This window comes from Sphaeramia orbicularis, chromosome 8 (assembly GCF_902148855.1).
Source record: "Sphaeramia orbicularis chromosome 8, fSphaOr1.1, whole genome shotgun sequence".
Taxonomy (NCBI): Eukaryota; Metazoa; Chordata; class Actinopteri; order Kurtiformes; family Apogonidae; genus Sphaeramia; species Sphaeramia orbicularis.
In genome coordinates this window covers 13,138,961-13,157,345 of record NC_043964.1, presented here as the reverse complement: position 1 = coordinate 13,157,345, position 18,385 = coordinate 13,138,961, and the positions used below count along the sequence as shown (strand labels likewise).

Here is an 18,385-nt window from a genome sequence, read left to right as displayed (position 1 = left end):
GAAGAGCCCAAAAAATTATCCACTATAAGAAAAAAGAGAACAGCCCAAAAAATTATCCACTATAAGAAAAAAGAGAACAGCCCAAAAAATTATCCACTATAAGAAAAAAGAGAAAAGCCCAAAAAAATATCCACTATAAGAAAAGCTGTTCTCTTTTTTTTTCTTATAGTGGATAATTTTTTGGGCTGTTCTGTTTTTTGTTTTCCTCTTATAGCAGATAATTTTTTGGGCTTTTCTCTTTTTTTTCTTACAGTGGATAATTTTTTGGGCTGTTCTCTTTTTTTCTTATAGTGGATCATTTTTTGGCCTGTTCTCTTTTTTTTTTCTTATAGTGGATATTTTTTGGGCTCTTCCCTTTTTTTCTTATAGTGGATATTTTTTGGTCTGTTCTCTTCTTTTTTCTTATACTGGATAAGTTTTTGCACTGTTCACTTTTTTTTCTTATAGTGGATAATTTTTTGCACTGTTCTCTTTTTTTTCTTATAGTGGATACTTTTTTACACTGTTCTTTTTTTTCTTATAGTGGATAATTTTTTGGGCTAGTGGATAATTTTTTGGGCTGTTGCACCTGTGGACCACCGTAGTAATAATAAGATAACTATAACATCCCAAAATGTAATTACATATTTTAAACATGATATTCACAATTTAGAATTTGTTGTAAATTTGTTCATCTTATTTGGAAAATTTCATATACATAAAAATAAATACACTAAAACACACCCAAATTCTAAAATCTTCTGATTGGAATGTGTAAATTTTATTAAATCTTTAGAATTTATCCATAATTTTAAAAAAAAGCTCTAACACCCTGGCTATTTATAAACAATTCTTTAATATTGACTGAACTCTGTTGTACTTATTTACTTTTTTATACTATTATTTGTATATTATGCTTTGTATCTTTCATTATTTTCTTAAACTTATATGTTCAAATGCTTTTTCCTTTTTGACATCTTGTTTGTTCAAATTTTTGTACTGTATACTTAAATGTTTTCAATAAAGTTAAAAAAAAAACCAAAAAACTTATGTCTTTATTTTCCAGTTGGTGAGAAAGCAGATCAAACATAGCATCTTGGGTTGTTCAAGACTTGTACAAAATACATCTTGTTTACATGATCATTTTCTCAGAACCACACATGGAAAAATGCACACACAGACAGATTTATTAGTAAAAAACAAACAAAAAAAACTACTGTATTTCCTCTGTGTTGTATTCATCTCATATTCTATCTCTCTATCGCTCCTACATGAACAACATCTTCAGGTGAAAGTAGGAATGTAGTGCACTGCTCTCAGTTAACTCATCTTGATTTCTTGCCTTTGTTTGGAATATCAGACAGAATGTTCTACAGTTTGGCTCCTGAACTAAGTCTCTCTACTTGGATAGTCAAAGAAGCAGCTGCGGGGTCATCAACAAGCCAGAACAGCTCGCCGTTAGTCGGTACAACACGGGCTGCCGGGAACGCTGGACCCTCTCTACCCTCCAGCACTTCCTGCAAGAAAATGGAAATGGTATTAAATTACAATACGCAGTGTTAGAGCACTCACTGACCTGTTTTCTGCCAAGCCATTGTGTGATTGATAAAACTGTACAGTCTTTTTTGACTATTATTTAAGCAATTAACACATATATTTTAAGATTGTAGATAGATAGATAGATAGATAGATAGATAGATAGATAGATAGATAGATAGATAGATAGATAGATAGATAGATAGATAGATAGATAGATAGATAGATAGATAGATTTACTTTATTAATCCCCAAGGAGAAATTCAAAATATGGTCACCACTCTACTGAAAATGCTTAAATTAGACATAAGTGTGTGAACGCCACCTTTAGAATGGGTGCTTTGCTTCCTCCTGTGGATACAAAAGCCACACAGCGTGCTGAGTTCACAACTGGAAAAGTCATAGTCACCCGCTGTGGTGGTGGTTTGGGAGAGTCACTGATGGGTGCCACGATCTTCTCAGTTTCCTACATGTGGGGTACACCCAAAGCCAAACCAATCAACATTCACAAAGTGAAAACCACGACCAAACACTATAAGTGTATAACCTCTAAGATTTGACATAAGAGTCCCTCACAGATGTTTAACTACTAGAAACAGTACGGACCACAAGGGTCAACATATGCCTCCTATAACACCTATCAATGATCTGGTCGAGGGAGTGCCTTAAAATGTACAGAAAAACAGACATGTAATTAGCAAATCAAAAACCACATCAAAATGTACACTCCAACATTTCCCCAGACTGATTAGTAGGCCTGCAAAAATTAAACAAGATAATGTGTTTCATATGCCCACAGTAAAAATACCCAGATTTCTATATTTGGTGGCTAGAATGTACGGTAACATTTCATATATGCTCAGGACCCTGTAATTTCAAAACCAGTGTAATATAGACATTCTTCAAATACACTGACATTGTCTGAAAGCCTATGATGGGAGTGCAATATTTTGGTTTAGAAATCCTTTAATTTGTGTCTTTCATCAACAGTAGAGAAGATGTACAAAGATGACTCATGAGAGATTCACTGTGGCTTATCCTTCAGTCATCGGGGTACCGGGAATCAGCATTTTGAATTAAAAAAAACAAAACAAAACAAAAAAAATCCTCATTCCTCCTTTTGCAGAACAAGCCAACAAACATACAGAAAAAAAATTATTGTAAGGGGCAAAGTCGTTTCACTATAAAATAAAGAAAATCTGCAATATGTGATAATAATGTTCATTATGGTGAAATGGGATGAATAAACAAGTCAGTCACACTTAAACTGACATCAGTTAAACTGAAGATAGCTGACCCATGTTCTCAAATGTTCATATTAGTGGGATTGCATGCTGTATGTAAATAAAATAATTTTTCTTATTCACCGTGATATTTTGCAATGTGTGCATATTTATAATGATGATGATGATGATAAAAAAAACAATTTAGCATCCAGCACAAGTATGGCTCTTACCTCCAGCAGAGGGTGATCTGGGAAGAGGGAGCAGGTGTGTCCATCAGGTCCCATACCCAGCAGTAACAAGTCAAACACAGGAATGGGGTCGTCTGGGAAAGCCTTTGTGAAATTAGCCAAGCAATACCATCAATATACACCAAAACATTTAAGTCCAACAGGCTTAAGTTAGAACGGATATATCAATCAAGTGGGTGCACCTCCTTCAGTTTGCGGGCATAATCCTCAGCACACTCGTTCACTGACAGGGAGCTGTCTATGGCCAAGATCCCACTCTCAGGAATGTTAACCTTAGAAAACAACTGATTCTGGAAAAGAAACAAAGTGATGACATTTTACACAAAGAGTCAGAATACAATACATGAATGCACTGTAATCATGATGAAAACAAATCATTCCGCACAAATACCTTGTACAATCCATATGTGCTCTCTGGATCATCAAAGGAAACCAGTCGCTCATCACAGAAACCAACCAGCCACTTGCTGCAGTCCAGGTCAGGGAGGAGCGGCAGCTCTTTGCTGAGCATGGACACGAGGCTGCCTCCAGAGAGGCCCAGGGTGAACCTGCCACGGGAGCAGATGGCCTTCTCAGCCCGAGATGTCACCAGACGGGCGAGCACAGGGCCAAGCTCTGCTGCTGAGGGGAACACCACTACCCTTCTGCCTGCCATGGGAGTGCTGCTGTCTGATTTAAGAACAGTAAGAGAAGAAGAGGAGGAAAGAAAACAGATTTTGAGCAACAAGGAAGTTTGTATTACCACACAGTTTTGCAAGTCACCATGATGTCTGCAAATACTCCTTTGTATTGTCCTGTTAAATTCTAGTGTACTTCATAAACTGAGCATGTTGAAGCTCTATATGTATGGTATAGTTCAGGGGTCAGCAACCCTGGTCCTAAAGAGCCACTATCCTGCATGTTTTAGATGTAGCCCTCTTCCAACACACCTGATTCAAATGATCAGCCTATCATCAAGATCTGCAGAAGACTGATAACAACCGTCAGGTGTGTTGGAAGGGGGATACATCTAAAACATGCAGGGTAGTTGCTCTCTAGGACCAGGGTTGCTGACCCCTGGTATAGTTATTTTAACTACTTTACCGCTTTAATATAATACACCACTCTGTGTAAAGACACGACTGGAGACTATACAACCCTGAATCAAAAATATATATTTTACCACCAGTTATTTCAAATAAGTGCTTCTTATTTCTGTTTACCTTATGCACTACAGAGTTCCGATAAAGATGTTTCACTGGACAGAACGGCAGGTAGTCATGAGGGATATTTTTAGTCGGCAAATGTAAATCCATGAGCCACTTCCTGAAACGAGTTGTTACCAGCCAATCACATCCGATCTGAAAGCCGCATTGCATTATGGTTAACTGAGTCCCAGAAGACTAAGTAGCTAAATCTGGCCTTTTGAGCTGTTTGAAATATGTAAATGTCAAAACACCTAAAAACATGTTACTAAATATGGAATAAAATCTAGAATGAGCGGATTTAAGGTGGTTATTTATTGTTTCGAGAGGTGGCGGTGATGCATCCTCCCTGTCGACAGATGCCACTAGTGTTTCCATTTAAGCCGCTTGAGTTTGAGGAACCACTTGGCGTTTCATGTAGACATGCATACACAGGTCGTCCCGTCGTGTTTTACATCCACTTTGCAGTAAACATTATCAAGCAAACCTTTCTGACCGCAACTTAATCTCCCTTGTGACATCACGGGTCCAATAGAAACCTATTAAACCATGTCGACGGTCTTCTCTTTCCAGACACAGCTGGTCTCCATCATGGACGCACTATCCAAAACAGCTGTGATGGAAATAAGCAAACTGGTGGAGATCGAATCGAAGATGCTGAAAATAGAGATAACTCGTGGGCGCAACGAAATCGCTTCACTCACAGAGAAACTGCAGCTGATGGAGAAACTGCTGTTTATCGCACAGGGGGGCAGACAGGAGGCGGCGGCATGTTCAGGGGTAAGGGGCGCTCCAGAAAAGGGGACATTGGAGCCTGACAGGACAAGAACTGCCATAAAAAGGTAGGCTTGTTGAATCCTGTGCACAGCCTTTAGGTATATGACATGCACTTTACTGTCAGTTGCACCCAAGTTTTATTTAACCTAACACACACTTTATTATTGCATCTTAGTGAGAGTCCATGGGATAGTATTAGTTCTTCCACTGAGGCCAACAGTTTGCATCCAAGTGAAGAGCATGCTGCAGCTGATGTGAGTATAACATTGACTATGTTGGAGATTTATGTTGTTCTGTTTGGTGGTAATAGATATAATTCATATTCTGTGTTTCTCTTCAGCTCCCAAATCCACAGGAAGACCAGCCTCAGTTGATAGTGATAAAAGAAGAGCCATCCCAGGTGGACTGTGGAGACACTGAACACAACAGGATGAATGAAAACAGTGAGGAAGTGGACTGTACATCATTGTGTGCAATTGTACAAACCCCAAAAAGCAGATTTGAATAGCTTAAAGCGGGGTTTCAAACTCATGTTAGTTCTGGGGCCACATATGGTCCAATATGATTTATGCGGGCCAACAGTGAATAAAGTCAAATTACATAGTGAAAATGTTTATATCTACAAACTCTCTTTAAAAATCTGAATAACAGGAACAACCTGAAATGTCTTAAGAAAAATAAGTGCAATTTCAACACCTCAGTTTATCATTTATGCATGTTCATTCCAACTTACAGATCACAGTGGCTCTACAAATACACAAAACATTAATTCACAGACATAATATTGTCTGTTCATATTAGTTAAGACTCATTTTACTTCTGGGGCCACATACAGCCAAATATGATCTAAAGTGGGCCAGCAGTGAAAAAAGTCAAATTACATACATAGTGAAAATGTTTACATCCACACACTTTCCTTAAAAATCTGAATAACATGAACCTGAAATGTCTTAAGAAAAATAAGTTCAATTTCAACACCTCATTTATACATGTTCATTACAACTTGCAGATCACAGTGGATCCACAAGTACACAAAACATTTAGTAACAGACAGAATATTGTCTGTTCGTATTAGTTCAGATTATTCACATCTTTTGTAAATGTTAACATTTACATTTAATTTTACTTTTTTAAACTAAAACAAAGAAAAAAACTGAAGTTGTCATTCGTCATTATTTGTTATTGTGATAATATTTTACTGATCTCACTTGAGATCAAATTGGTCTGAATGTGGAACCTGGACTTAAACACCCTGGATTTTTTTCATCAGTATAATATTAGCATTTTACAAACTCATCCCAGGGGCTGGACTGGATCCTGTGGTGGGCCAGTTTTGGCCCATGGCCCGCATGTGGCTTAAAGGAAATGTTAAAACAAAAAACTTCTTATCGGATTTTGAGTTAAAATTGTTTGCAAAGTACTATTTCTAAGGTGAGTGTTTAATTTTTCCATGTTTATTTGCTGTCAACAGGAAGAGAAGTGGTCACAGACATCCAAAGGAGCTCAGATGCGTTCCAGTGTCCTAAACCTGTAGCAGAACAGCAGCAGGGTGTGTTTACTGACAGCTTTATAACCCTGAGCAATCAGTCATCTCTGGCTGGACCAGGGAGGAGGGAAATGGAGTGGGATTTACAGCTTACACCTGCACACACAAACCAAGAGACGGGGAAAGGCTTGGTTCAAAACGCCACCCCCCAAAGCCCGAGTGTGCTCAGGAATATGAAGATTCACAGCTTGAGGAACTCATCTGCTAAGAGGTTTGGCTGCCTGCAGTGTGGCAAGAGCTTCAGATGCTTCAGCCAGCTTGAAATCCACCAGAGGAGTCACACAGGAGAGAAACCGTTCAGGTGCACGCTGTGTGGAAAGCGATATGCACAAAAAGGCCATCTTTATACACACCAGCGCACTCACACCGGGGAGAAGCCCTACCGCTGTCCTATTTGTGGAAAAGGCTTCATTCAGAAATGCACACTTGATATGCATCAGCGTACACACACTGGAGAAAAACCTTTTGTTTGTATCAAATGTGGAAAGGGTTTTACGAAGAATTGTAATCTGAAAAAACACCTCGCAGTACATCTAGATCCTAGTTTGCACATGTATAATAATGAATCTCGTGCACCAACATTTAGTGGGACATTCGTCAATGGAACTACTTGAAACACCATGTCCCGGTCAAATGAAACTTCTGCTGCTTCATAATAAACTTACCTTTGCTTCGATTTGTATGGCATACAATTGTATATCACCTGACCTTGAACCATAAATAAATTATGTTTCACCAAAAATTTCATTTTATTTTGACACAATTCAAGAACAGTCTTCCGTCCTACCCACAGTGGCATTGGTATGTATATAAAGTGGAAGTTAGACACATTAATATAATAGACATTAACTGTGACCTCTAAGCAACAATGAATGGGACACCAACAAGAAAGTATCATCTTCATACCATTATAACAGCCAAAATAACAGACACTTTATCCACTTAGATCATATCCAACAGTCCATCCACCAGGATGTGGGATCAGGTTTCTATTATCAGTTATGGAGTTACAAGCATAGACAGTGTTAAATCCTCCTGAGACCCAGCAATGCATTTTGTCCTCTGTAGTGGACAAGAGTTCCATAGCTTTATTTAAAAAAGAAGAAAAAACTCCACCGCAAAGGACATTCCATAAATAAATAAATAATTTGTGAGAAAACAGTTGCATCATGCTGTTTCCAATCAAGGCAATTAATTAATGTAAAAAAACACTAAAAACTTTTACTTACTAGGTCTCAGGAGGATTTGAGAAAGACATGGACAGAGTGAAAATAGAGAATCTGAAGTTACTGTGTTCAAAATCAAAGTCAGGAACACTATCAGATATTCATCCATCAGATTTAGAAATTAAATGATACTTTAAGTTCTGAACTGTTTTTGTGATTAGAAAAAAAAGATCATACAGATAGATATTGTCTTGCAGCATCTGTGTAATTTTTGAAAGAAAATCCCCAAAAATATCCATAAGTGTCCTACGTCTGGACTGGATTCTGGACCAGCATCTAGGAGGATGACAGTTATCACTACTGACTGATGTCACTGCTGTTATATGTTTGAATTACACTATTCCGGCATAGTATTAGATCAGCTTTTTATTGTTTATTGACACCAGCTACCAAATTGGTATTGCAGGTCTATCCCTTCACCAAAAGAGGGCAGTGATTCAATGACAACTTTTAGTACATTAGGTCATTACAACGTATACCTTACAATGGTATTTGGAATAGGTGGTGAAGATGCATTTATAAACTTTACTTACAAAAAACCATCAATTTGAGTAAAAGTACTCTATTGTACTTGCAATTCCTGCATTTAAAAATCTGTTTAATTATATTAAGTATATTATTACAAATATAGTAACAGTATTTACAAAAAGCACTGGTTTCTCTCTTCTGAATGGTATTTGACCTAATTAAATTATTAATAAATAGGCGTCAGTGTTAAAGCAGCTTGAATCTGTGGTAGGTGCTGAGGGCGAAGCTGGTTTGAATGACTTTATATCCAGTTTTATTTACAGGGATAATGAATAAATCTGTGTTAGGGTTTAAGGTTTTATGGTCACTAATCTTATATTATTGGTGACATATTAGATGGTTCTAACATTCACTGAAATGGAACCATGTGAGATATTCAAATGGAAAATCACTATTCTGTGGAACTGAAACTCACAGATGTCTGGAATATGACCCAGATGACAGTGTTTTTTGCCAAAGTCAGCAGCCAAAAAGGTTGGAAACCATTCAGTCATTCATTGATCATTAGAACCCACTTTATCCTCACTAGGGTCGCGGGGGTTGCTGGAGACTATCCCAGCTACTTATGGGCAAAGGCGGGGTACAACCTGGATGAGTCGCCAGTTCATGGCAGGGCTGACACTGAGATAAGCAACTAATCACTCTCATATTCACACCCATGGGTTGGAAAACAGTGGTTTAATATTTAACAGCTCATTTGTATTTGAACAGCTTATCATTTTATCCATGTTTAAGTATAAAGTCTTGGTCTCAAAAGTAACAAGTAACAAAAGCTGTCAGACAAATGTCATGGAGTAGAACAAACACCATTTGAGATGTAGTGCAAGTAACTGATAAAGTTGCAGAAATGTTGATTCTCAACTAAAGCACACATTTGTACTGAAGTGGAATTTACTGCCACAGATCTTTAATGTGTAGGAAAATGGTAGTAGCTGGATTTTAAAACATATAGGCCTATATAAGAAAAAACAAAAGTCTTCAAACTTTGTTTTCAACCAGCCTTCTGTCTTCTGTCTGTCTTCTTCTGACTTCTGTCAGCTCTAGCAGCCTACAAGCAGGTACTCTGTATTACCTAAACAAAAAGGTTTTTGTTATTGTGGAAATCTGATGCCAAATGAAGGAGTTAGTAAATAAAACAAAATGCTGCTCAGTGACAGTGATCTATTAGTTGTATTTATTGTGAGGCAGCTGCAGTAGATGTGAAGAGTACACAATGTACTGCAATGGAAAAGAGATTTTAATAATAGTTTAGGGTGTTCACAGAGGAAATAACATAAGCAGCAACATTTAGAAAATATTTAACAACTGGGAGAGGATTCATAAAATTTAGTTTGTTGTTTTTCAATGGTCTCATTTATACAGTAGATTGTAACAGAAAAATGGGAATGAGCAGAGGTAAAAAGGGTGAATTTTTGTATTTATGTTTTTTGTAACCTTTTTTCAGATATTTATGTATTACGTGGTTTAATTTAGTAACATGGAAAAATATAGAAGAATTGTCTTGCAATCTGCATTTTAAGTGTAGTGTTTTAGTGATACCTTCTGTTGCTACTGCGTGTTCTTCCTGAGTGTCACCACTAGAGGGCGTGAGCATTCATGACCTCCATGTTTCCATGATCAACTGTCAAATCCAAGTAGCTTTAAGGCACAATATTGTGTATATATGAATTTGTACATGTATATGCAAGTGTATGCACATGGGTATGTATATGTGCGTATATGCATATATGTGTATGTATGTATGTATATGTAGGCGTGTGTATATGATATATGTGGATGTGTGTATGTATGCATGTGTGCATGTATGTATATATATATATATATATATATATATATATATATATATATATATATATATATATATATATATATATATATGTATGTATTTGTGTATGTATGTGTGTGTATATATGTATACGTATAGATGGACAGATGTGTACGTATATGGGTGTATATGTATGTATGTATATATGTACATATTGTTGGTTTAGACAAAGGGGTGAGAGCTAATAAGCGATGCTTCTTCTCACTCCTTTTCGAATATGACTTTTTTTCCCTTTCTTTTCTTTTTGCATGTATCATTATTTTATGAGTCCTTGAATTTTCATTCCTATATTATGTTGTACAAACAAGTCAAATAGTAGTAATCAGGAAGCTTGTATCATATCCATATTCAAAATAAATCAATTTTAAAAAACAAATAAATAAATAAATAATAATATTAACACCCAAACTGCAGACAGAAGCTAAATTTAACTCTATACATGTACATAAACAAATGATATTTTTATTGAAGCCTTCAGAGGGTCTGTTTATTGAACTGTATTAGGGTGCAAATATATATTTTGTGTTAACAGATATATAAATTGTATGGCTATAGAAAGAAATAGTCATATGAATAATTCTAACAATAAAATTGGCATATTTTGGCTGGATATATTTATATATTAAATTATCAATTTTTTGTCTGCTCAGTTTTTTTTTTATGGTGATGCCTTCAGGTTCCCCTCGTTAACATTGGTTTTTGCCGTCATACCGATTCTCCCATAATCCTTTGCGGCACAGCAAGACCACATAATTCTGAATCGACGTCTGTGCGCAGGGAATCTTGCCATAATTTCGAAATATTGAGCCTCCCTGCCGAGATGATGTGCGACACCACAAACCGAAGTTTTCGTACGCAGCTAGCCGCCGTCCTGGAGAAGCTAACGAAGGCGGCTTTGGTAGAAATCTGTAACCTGGCAGATGAATGCTCCTCCGTCCTTCACACCGAGATGTCCCTGCACAAGACTGAGAATGAGGCGTTGAAGAAAAGGTGTTACTCACTGGAGGTCCAGCTAAGAGCGGCTAGAGAGGCACAGAGCTACCCTGGACATGTCAACAGCGTGGGCCACCGGCACCCAGCAGGTCAGGATGGACACAAACATCACCAACAGCCCGTGGGCTAGTGCACCAGTAGCTGTAGGAGCTGTGTGTACTTCAGGGTCTGAGCAAGCTAGTTTTAGTGATAACCACATCCACCTCCGATCAGTGTTGGTGCAAAGCTTTGACATGTCTTAACGTCCAGTCTTTACGGAAAAAAGTGGTTTACTGTAGTATTGTGTAAAAAAATTAAAATTAAAAATAGTACAGTAGTCTTAGTCCAGGGGTGTCAAACTCATTTTGGTTCAGTAGGCCATATTTAGCCTAATTTGATCTCAAGCGGGCCAGACCAGTAAAATAATGACTTAATAACCTATAAATAGGCAAGGTAGGTTTATTTATATAGCACATTTCATGTACAAGACAATTCAAAGTGTTTTACATAAAACATTAAAAGCATTACAGCAGAAGGCATGAGTAAAACAAACAAACAAAACTCAGATAAATAGATAAAACAGATAAAACAGACAAGCAGATAAAACTGATAAAAACTTTTAGGTTAAAAGGAATAGTGCAGATCTGAACTGATGAATAAAAACTCTATTCAAATGCAGCTGAGAACAGGTGGGTCTTTGACCTGGATTTAAATAAACTGAGTGTTTCATCTGATCTGAGGTTTTCTGGGAGTTTGTTCTAGAAATGTGGAGTATAGAAGCTGAACGCAGCTTCTCTATGTCTGGTTCTGATTATTAAATAATGACAAATCCAAATTTTTCTTTTTGTTTTAGTACAAAAAAAAACCTAGTTAAATTATGAAAATATTTACATTTTACAGAAAAGATGTGAATAACCTGAAACAAACAGGAATTTCATTTGAAAAATTAGTCCAATTTTAACAATATTATGCCTTGACTTATTATTTATACATGTACATTACACACAATGTTACATAAACATTTTGTAACAGGCAGAATATTGTTAAATTTTGGATTTTGGAACTAAAATTTGAACAATTTCTACAATATTCCATCTCTTATTATTAACACAACTCCAGATCACAGTGGATTCATAAATGCACAGAACATTTAGTAACAGGCAGAATATTGTTAAAATTGCACATTTCGGGCTGTTCATCTTTGTTTATATTTATGTATTTATTTGCATTTTATTGTGAAAGAATAGTTTTGTAAATGTAAATATTTTCACAGTGTAATGTTATTTTTTTCACTTAAATTTTTTTCCACATAATTTTTCACTAAGAAAATTTGTAGTTGTCATAATTTATGGGTCATTGTGTTGTTATTTTTACTTGTGATCACATTGGTCTGTATGTGGAACCTGAACCAAAATGATTTTGACAACCTTGACTGTTCAGGTTAATTTTTGCACTTTCATCCCGCGGGCCGGAATGGAACCTTTGGTGGGCCAGATTTGGCCCCCCGGCCGCATGTTTTACACCTGTGTCTTAATCGATGCAATGCGTGCTCTAGTCTTATGTAAACATAATATATATAATTATAACACAAGGATTACGACGTCATAATCTGTCAGTTGTTGCATTCTTGTAAATGATTGTGTCCTGTATGCTGTATTTCCAAATATGTGGTCTTGCTTCAGTAACAAATAAGATTTCTGACCTAACAGTTAAAAAAAAAAACAATTACTGACCTACAGCATCAATAAAGGTCACAGAAGGTTAAAACAACATGCACTGATACAAGGGATGACTGCAACAAAAGGACACTCAGTTTTCACCTTTTTTTACCTTTCTTGATGGAGAGTGTCAATAATTATTTTCTGGACATCTGATCAGATGTAATTTCCATGACTGTATTAATTGAATGTATCTGAAAAACTTAGATTTGCGCAAACCTAACTTGTGCTACTGTAATACTGTGAGACAAGGTACTTCACAAATAAAACTTTAGGTGCATCTGCATTCTAAACCATGGATACCCAACTTGTTTTATGTGGCAGGTAAATCAGATATTTAATTTTGTTTAATAGCTATAATTTAGTTGTTTCTCCGTGTAAACCAATTTATATTTATTGTGAATTAGATAATTATTTACCTCTCCATGAAGCTGGTTATTTGTCTGTGATTAGTATCTACAGGGGGTCTTTATTTTATGTTATCTTCCAGCAGAACAGCAGCAGCCTGCCCCATCGATTGAGGGCGTTTTTGGAAAAGACTGGTGCATGGACCTGTGGAGAGAAGACAAAGTCACACCACGAAGGAAAGACATGGAGTCTGCGGCTATGTCGAGCATGGGGACACAGGTCAGTGAATCACTCACAGGCGGGTGTTATTTCATCAACAAGGGAGTTTTCCTGCAGTGACTGAAATTTCCATTTTGCGTTTTATTTGGCAGGCAATAGATTTGATCGACAGAGACCCTGATCTCATCTTTGTCAAGGAGGAGATTTACGATGAACATCCTATTGGCCAGCAACAGATGAGGATGACAGACACAAGAAATAGTAAGACATTTCAGATCAAAACAAAAGCAAACCAGTGTGATCCTGATATTTCCAGTGTATTAAATGTGTTTTTTTCTTTCATATGACAGGTGTTGGGCTATTTGAGGAGGACAGCATGCTTCATAGATCTATCAATGAGTTGCAGCTTCACTCTGGAGAATTAAACAACTTCCCTATGACAACTGATAGTCACAACACAGCACAACAACGGCCTCAGCCAACACTTATGGATAACCTAATAGACGATGCAACAATGAGCACTCTTGTTGACAACACAAACCCTCCAGCAACCTCTGATTACCCGGATTTTACTCAGAATATCAACACAAACACAACCAAAGAAATTATAATTCAACCAAAACCTATGAAGCCAACAAAACGCTTTGAGTGCTTATTTTGTGGAAAAATATTTAACTATTTGAGCAGCTTAAAAGTCCACATCAGACGACATTCGGGAGAAAAACCGTTCAGCTGTACAGTCTGTGGGAAGCGATTCGCTCAGAAAACGTACCTGAAGCTGCACCAGCGCGTGCACTCAGGGGAGAAGCCGTACAGCTGTCCAGACTGCGGCAAAAGTTTTTCCCAGAAAAGCTCTCTGAACATACATCTTCGAACACACACAGGTGAAAAGCCTTATAGCTGTGTGGATTGTGGGAAAAGTTATGCCTATAAATACGGTTTAAATCACCACCAGTGTTTCAGCTGACTAGTTAAACCTCAAGAAGAACCTGGTTATTGTTCCAAAGTCTAACTCTAACCACAACTGCAACATTTTTTTTTTTTTTTTTATTAAAGTGCTACCAGTTTTGCTTAAAAAACACAAATGCATAACCTCAGATATGTAAAGAAAGTGTGCATTTGTTTGAAATACTTGCCAAAAGAGCTTACATTGATTCAGGTGATTTGACAGATTGATGTGATTGCCAGATTTTTTTGTTACCCCAGTAAGCCTTTATCGCTCTGCTTCTGTGCAGGCAAAGTGTCACAGATAGGCTGACACTTAGCTGTAATAGATCGAGCAATAATGAACTAATGTCCTCCTTGTCACCCATTGCATGTCATTATGTGGCAGGTTTAACAAAATAATTACTTTGGATGGACACTCCAGTGTTTGCACATACAGTACGTAGCATAAACCTTCAAAACTACCTCTTCACACTCACTACTGCTTTACATTACTCATATACATACCTCATTTTCTAGCTTAAACTAGGCAGAAAGGTAGCAGCCTGACCCCTTGAGAAATGTATTTATTTTACTTCAGTTCAAGAAATGATGTTACTGTTCCATCTAAATGTATTCATATTGCTACTTAATGTTCTTGAAAGATTGTGTTGTCTACAGTATGTGCAGTCGAGCCACACTTCTATTTTTCTAACTACTGTTTAAGAAGTCACATTTTTTATTCTCTACTTATGTCATCACGCTCCAAAAGAGCAGCTCTTTGTCATCATATTCTATTTCTTCTGTAATAATAATAATAATAATAATAATAATGAAAATCCTCCCCTGAAAAGGCCACATTAATGCAGCTGAGTGAATCATCTCCTCTGCACTGACTGAAACAATCTTGTGTAGTTGGATTTTATTCTCATTTTGCTCACTCCTGCATGCCAGTCACAAAGCTCCCCCCACCCATTTTAAATGCCTCGTTCAGGTTGTTCAATTTGAGTGTAAAAACTTCATTGAAAAAAAAGTTGTTCAAAGTGTGTTGAATTTTAATAAGAAAAAAGAAGCATACATCCCCAAAAGTGGAAAAAATGTAAAATAAAAAAATGTATTCACCTAGTGAATAAGTTCATTTTATTGTAAAGACAAACAGCAACTAAAATATTGAGGTGCTAAAAGCTGCAATAAAAGCATCACAAATGACAAAAGACTTTTTTTTAGTGTTATACTGCACAGATCATTACAAACAAGATGTCAACTATTCCTACGTTATTGTTAGAAGTAATACATTTTGCATTCAGATGATACAGTTTTCAGTCTTTGAGTCACTGGCAGATTTTAACTCAGATTTCGAGGGTCTCCTTGTATTGGGCTTTGGTCCCACAACCTCTCGATTTCTGTGCGCCATTAGGTGATGATTGAGGTTCACCTTTTGCGTGAAGGTCTTTCCACATTTAACACAGCAGAATGGTCTCTCGCCAGTGTGGATGCGTAGGTGACATTTCAGATTCCCTTTCTGGGTGAACCCTTTGCCACATATGCTGCAACTGTAGGGCTTCTCTCCTGTGTGGACGACGTAATGAATCCTCAGAGCAGATGGGTTCGCGAAGGTCTTTCCGCACAGCTCGCACGACTTACTGATTCTCTGAGAGGGAACGGGGGGCACGCAATTGTGCGAGTTTAACTTGGTCCTGTGGGGGAAATGCTGCTTACAGATGTTGCAGAAGTTTGACTTGTGTGATTTCATGTGGTGTGTCAGAGTGCCCTTGTGAAAGAATGTCCTGTTACATATTTTACAAGTGAATTTGTTTGAATTTCTGACAGTTTCAGCATCAGCCACATTAAAGCTGTTAAATGAATCATTATTCAGAGCCGTATTGTCATCAGTGTTTGTCAGTGACAGTCGCTGCTTGCTTTGTCGGGACCTCCTATTATTCAGCGCCGGCTCATGTTGACTTTCTTCAACAAACTGCACATCATCATCATCCTCCTCCAATTCTTCCTCCAAGTCTTCCTCCTCCTCCTCTTCTTCATCTTCGATTGGAATAATATGAGTACTGAAGGCTTCCTCTGTGTCATTAATGGACATCAGCTGCATGGATGATTCATCAAGGCTTCCAGGAGGTGCAACATGACCTCCATCCTGCTCAAATAAGGGGTTACAAGTGTCATCATCGATCGAGTAACTGATTGAGAGATGCTCAGTATCCTCAGCTGAATATTCGTCGTGACCTGTTACATAAGAAGCACACATAATCAACGCTCAAACCACTTTAATAGCTACTAAATCTGCTCTTCTACATACATATGCCAAATTTCCCACCTTCTGTGCCGAGTGTATTCTGCTGGCAGCTGCTGGAAGCCGCCTCCTCCACAAAATCTTCCTCTTTGATCTCAGTTATAGTGATTTGTTCAGACAACATTTGCACAGACTGCAAAAGAGACAAACACAAAATGTAAAACTTATAGCCCAACTACAGTAGTGGAAAAAAGTTTTTGAACACCCTGAAAATTTTTCACAATCTCAAATATTAAATATTTGCGGAAAAAATCTTTTTTGTGTTTCAAAAGGTGTGGCTGCATCAGACAGATACAAACAAATGCATTAAAAAAAAAAAAAAAATGTTAACAAGAAAACATAATAAAACTAAATTCTTGACCGTTTCCACATGTCATGCCCTGGATGAGTTCCATTATCTCGCTGAAACATCCAGTTCTGACATCGATGGAACAGTGCACATGTAGAATGAAGCATGTGGGTTTTTGTTGAATGGAACAATATTTGACAGAGTCCAATAACTTAAAAGTGATTCTCAATCCAATATATTACAAATGCATGGGGTGTCCAAAAAGTTTTTTTTTCCTCCACCACTGTAGTTTTCACAATACTGATCAACAAAATATTAAGTGGAACAATTCTGATTATTTGATCAGCAGTTTGAGCATTTTCAAATAATCAAAATTCTAGTGTTACAAATGTGATTTACTTACACTTTTTCTGCGTTTCATAGGTCTTGATTATTTCATAACCCAATTTCATAAAACCAAAAAATAAAAAAAAAATATCAATCAATAGATATACCTGACAATAAAAACTGGTAATTGTTGCTATAGTATCAAGTTAATGTTTCCAATTCTGAGCATTAATTTGTAATAAAAAAATATGTACACTTATACATGTTCAGACGTGTTTATTGCAATTCCATGCACATTTATGATAATAAAAAACACAAAAAACATTGAGACATGCCGGTGTATTAGGGGATCTTTTCAATAGTCATAAGCTTTTTAATGGGTAGCAATATTGGGAACGGAATTAATTTAGCTTTAAGTACTGCAGATTTACATATTACCGTTCATGCTGCATGCTGGGCGCCTGTTTTACAAAGAGGTCTAGTTAGGATACCCCTGTACACCTTCATCTCACCTTCTCAGAGGTATAAGGTGACTCTGTCATTCTGTCCAGACTATACGGGTCTCTGTCTTTCCATAGATCCATACACCAATTCTTCCCAAAAATCCCCTCAATGGTCGGATGGTCTGGAGATAAGAGAAAACCGAACAATAAAAGCTAAATGTGAAAACCCACAAGTGACCGTTAACAGTAGTGCTGATGACTTTTGGCAGAATCATAACCACTAATGTTAAAGTAATTAACCGTACCATCTGCATCCCCGTCACTATAGCAGGCAGTCTGCACACCTACGGTGCGATAACTTTTACACAAGTTGGGGGCATCGCTTCTCGCAATAGCCAATTCGCACTCCAAACTGTTTACTTTCTCTGCCAGGGCTGAATTAGCAAACAGCAGGCGAGACAACTCCATACGGAGCTCAGCCGAGTCTTCATCCACCAGTTTGCAGACCTCACTGAGTGCAGTCCTGGCCATCGTCTCCATGATGGAGGAGAGCTGGGAGTGAAAAGAGGGGCGGGTCGCCATTGTTGATGCTCACTTTAATCCTGCAGTAGCAAAAGATAGAGTTCGATGTGAAGTCAGAAGTCGAGACTGAAACAAAGCCAAATAAAAAGCAAAACGTGCATTAGCGCTACGTAGCTAATGAAGCTAATTGAGCTAACGGTGCTGGGAAAGCGGACCCAAATAAATGTGACAACAGTGACGCAC

The 18,385-nt window shown here is 37.3% G+C and overlaps 4 protein-coding genes across 8 annotated transcripts; 2 read left to right on the top strand and 2 right to left on the bottom strand.

Annotated features, from left to right (window-relative positions):
• Positions 1-1,017: 1,017 nt before the first annotated feature.
• pgls (6-phosphogluconolactonase) lies at positions 1,018-4,285 on the bottom strand. Of its 4 annotated transcripts, none has more exons than XM_030142373.1 (6): positions 4,192-4,285; positions 3,381-3,672; positions 3,172-3,279; positions 2,972-3,073; positions 1,841-1,981; positions 1,018-1,496 (listed from the first exon to the last, which is right to left on the bottom strand). In XM_030142373.1, the coding sequence occupies exons 2-6, from the start codon at positions 3,642-3,644 to the stop codon at positions 1,350-1,352; spliced, it is 762 nt and encodes a 253-aa protein (XP_029998233.1). In that variant the 5' UTR covers positions 3,645-3,672; positions 4,192-4,285; the 3' UTR covers positions 1,018-1,349. The 4 variants fall into 4 exon arrangements, with proteins under 4 accessions (XP_029998233.1, XP_029998231.1, XP_029998234.1 ...); XM_030142371.1 differs by having other exon boundaries at positions 3,381-3,658; XM_030142374.1 differs by having other exon boundaries at positions 3,381-3,654; positions 4,192-4,279.
• Positions 4,286-4,474: 189 nt separating this feature from the next.
• On the top strand, positions 4,475-7,233 carry LOC115423728 (zinc finger protein 41). The gene is made up of 4 exons (XM_030140732.1): positions 4,475-5,015; positions 5,126-5,204; positions 5,291-5,393; positions 6,422-7,233. The coding sequence occupies exons 1-4, from the start codon at positions 4,723-4,725 to the stop codon at positions 7,108-7,110; spliced, it is 1,164 nt and encodes a 387-aa protein (XP_029996592.1). The 5' UTR covers positions 4,475-4,722; the 3' UTR covers positions 7,111-7,233.
• Positions 7,234-10,787: 3,554 nt separating this feature from the next.
• LOC115423730 (zinc finger protein 157-like) lies at positions 10,788-16,121 on the top strand. 2 transcript variants are annotated; one of them, XM_030140734.1, is made up of 4 exons: positions 10,788-11,157; positions 13,259-13,392; positions 13,485-13,593; positions 13,683-16,121. In XM_030140734.1, exons 1-4 carry the CDS (start codon positions 10,896-10,898, stop codon positions 14,297-14,299), a joined length of 1,122 nt encoding a protein of 373 aa, XP_029996594.1. In that variant the 5' UTR covers positions 10,788-10,895; the 3' UTR covers positions 14,300-16,121. The 2 variants fall into 2 exon arrangements, with proteins under 2 accessions (XP_029996594.1, XP_029996593.1); XM_030140733.1 differs by having other exon boundaries at positions 13,256-13,392.
• LOC115423727 (myoneurin-like) lies at positions 15,291-18,379 on the bottom strand. The gene is made up of 4 exons (XM_030140731.1): positions 17,926-18,379; positions 17,690-17,802; positions 16,586-16,694; positions 15,291-16,494 (listed from the first exon to the last, which is right to left on the bottom strand). Exons 1-4 carry the CDS (start codon positions 18,200-18,202, stop codon positions 15,560-15,562), a joined length of 1,434 nt encoding a protein of 477 aa, XP_029996591.1. The 5' UTR covers positions 18,203-18,379; the 3' UTR covers positions 15,291-15,559.
• Between the last annotated feature and the right edge of the window lie 6 nt (positions 18,380-18,385).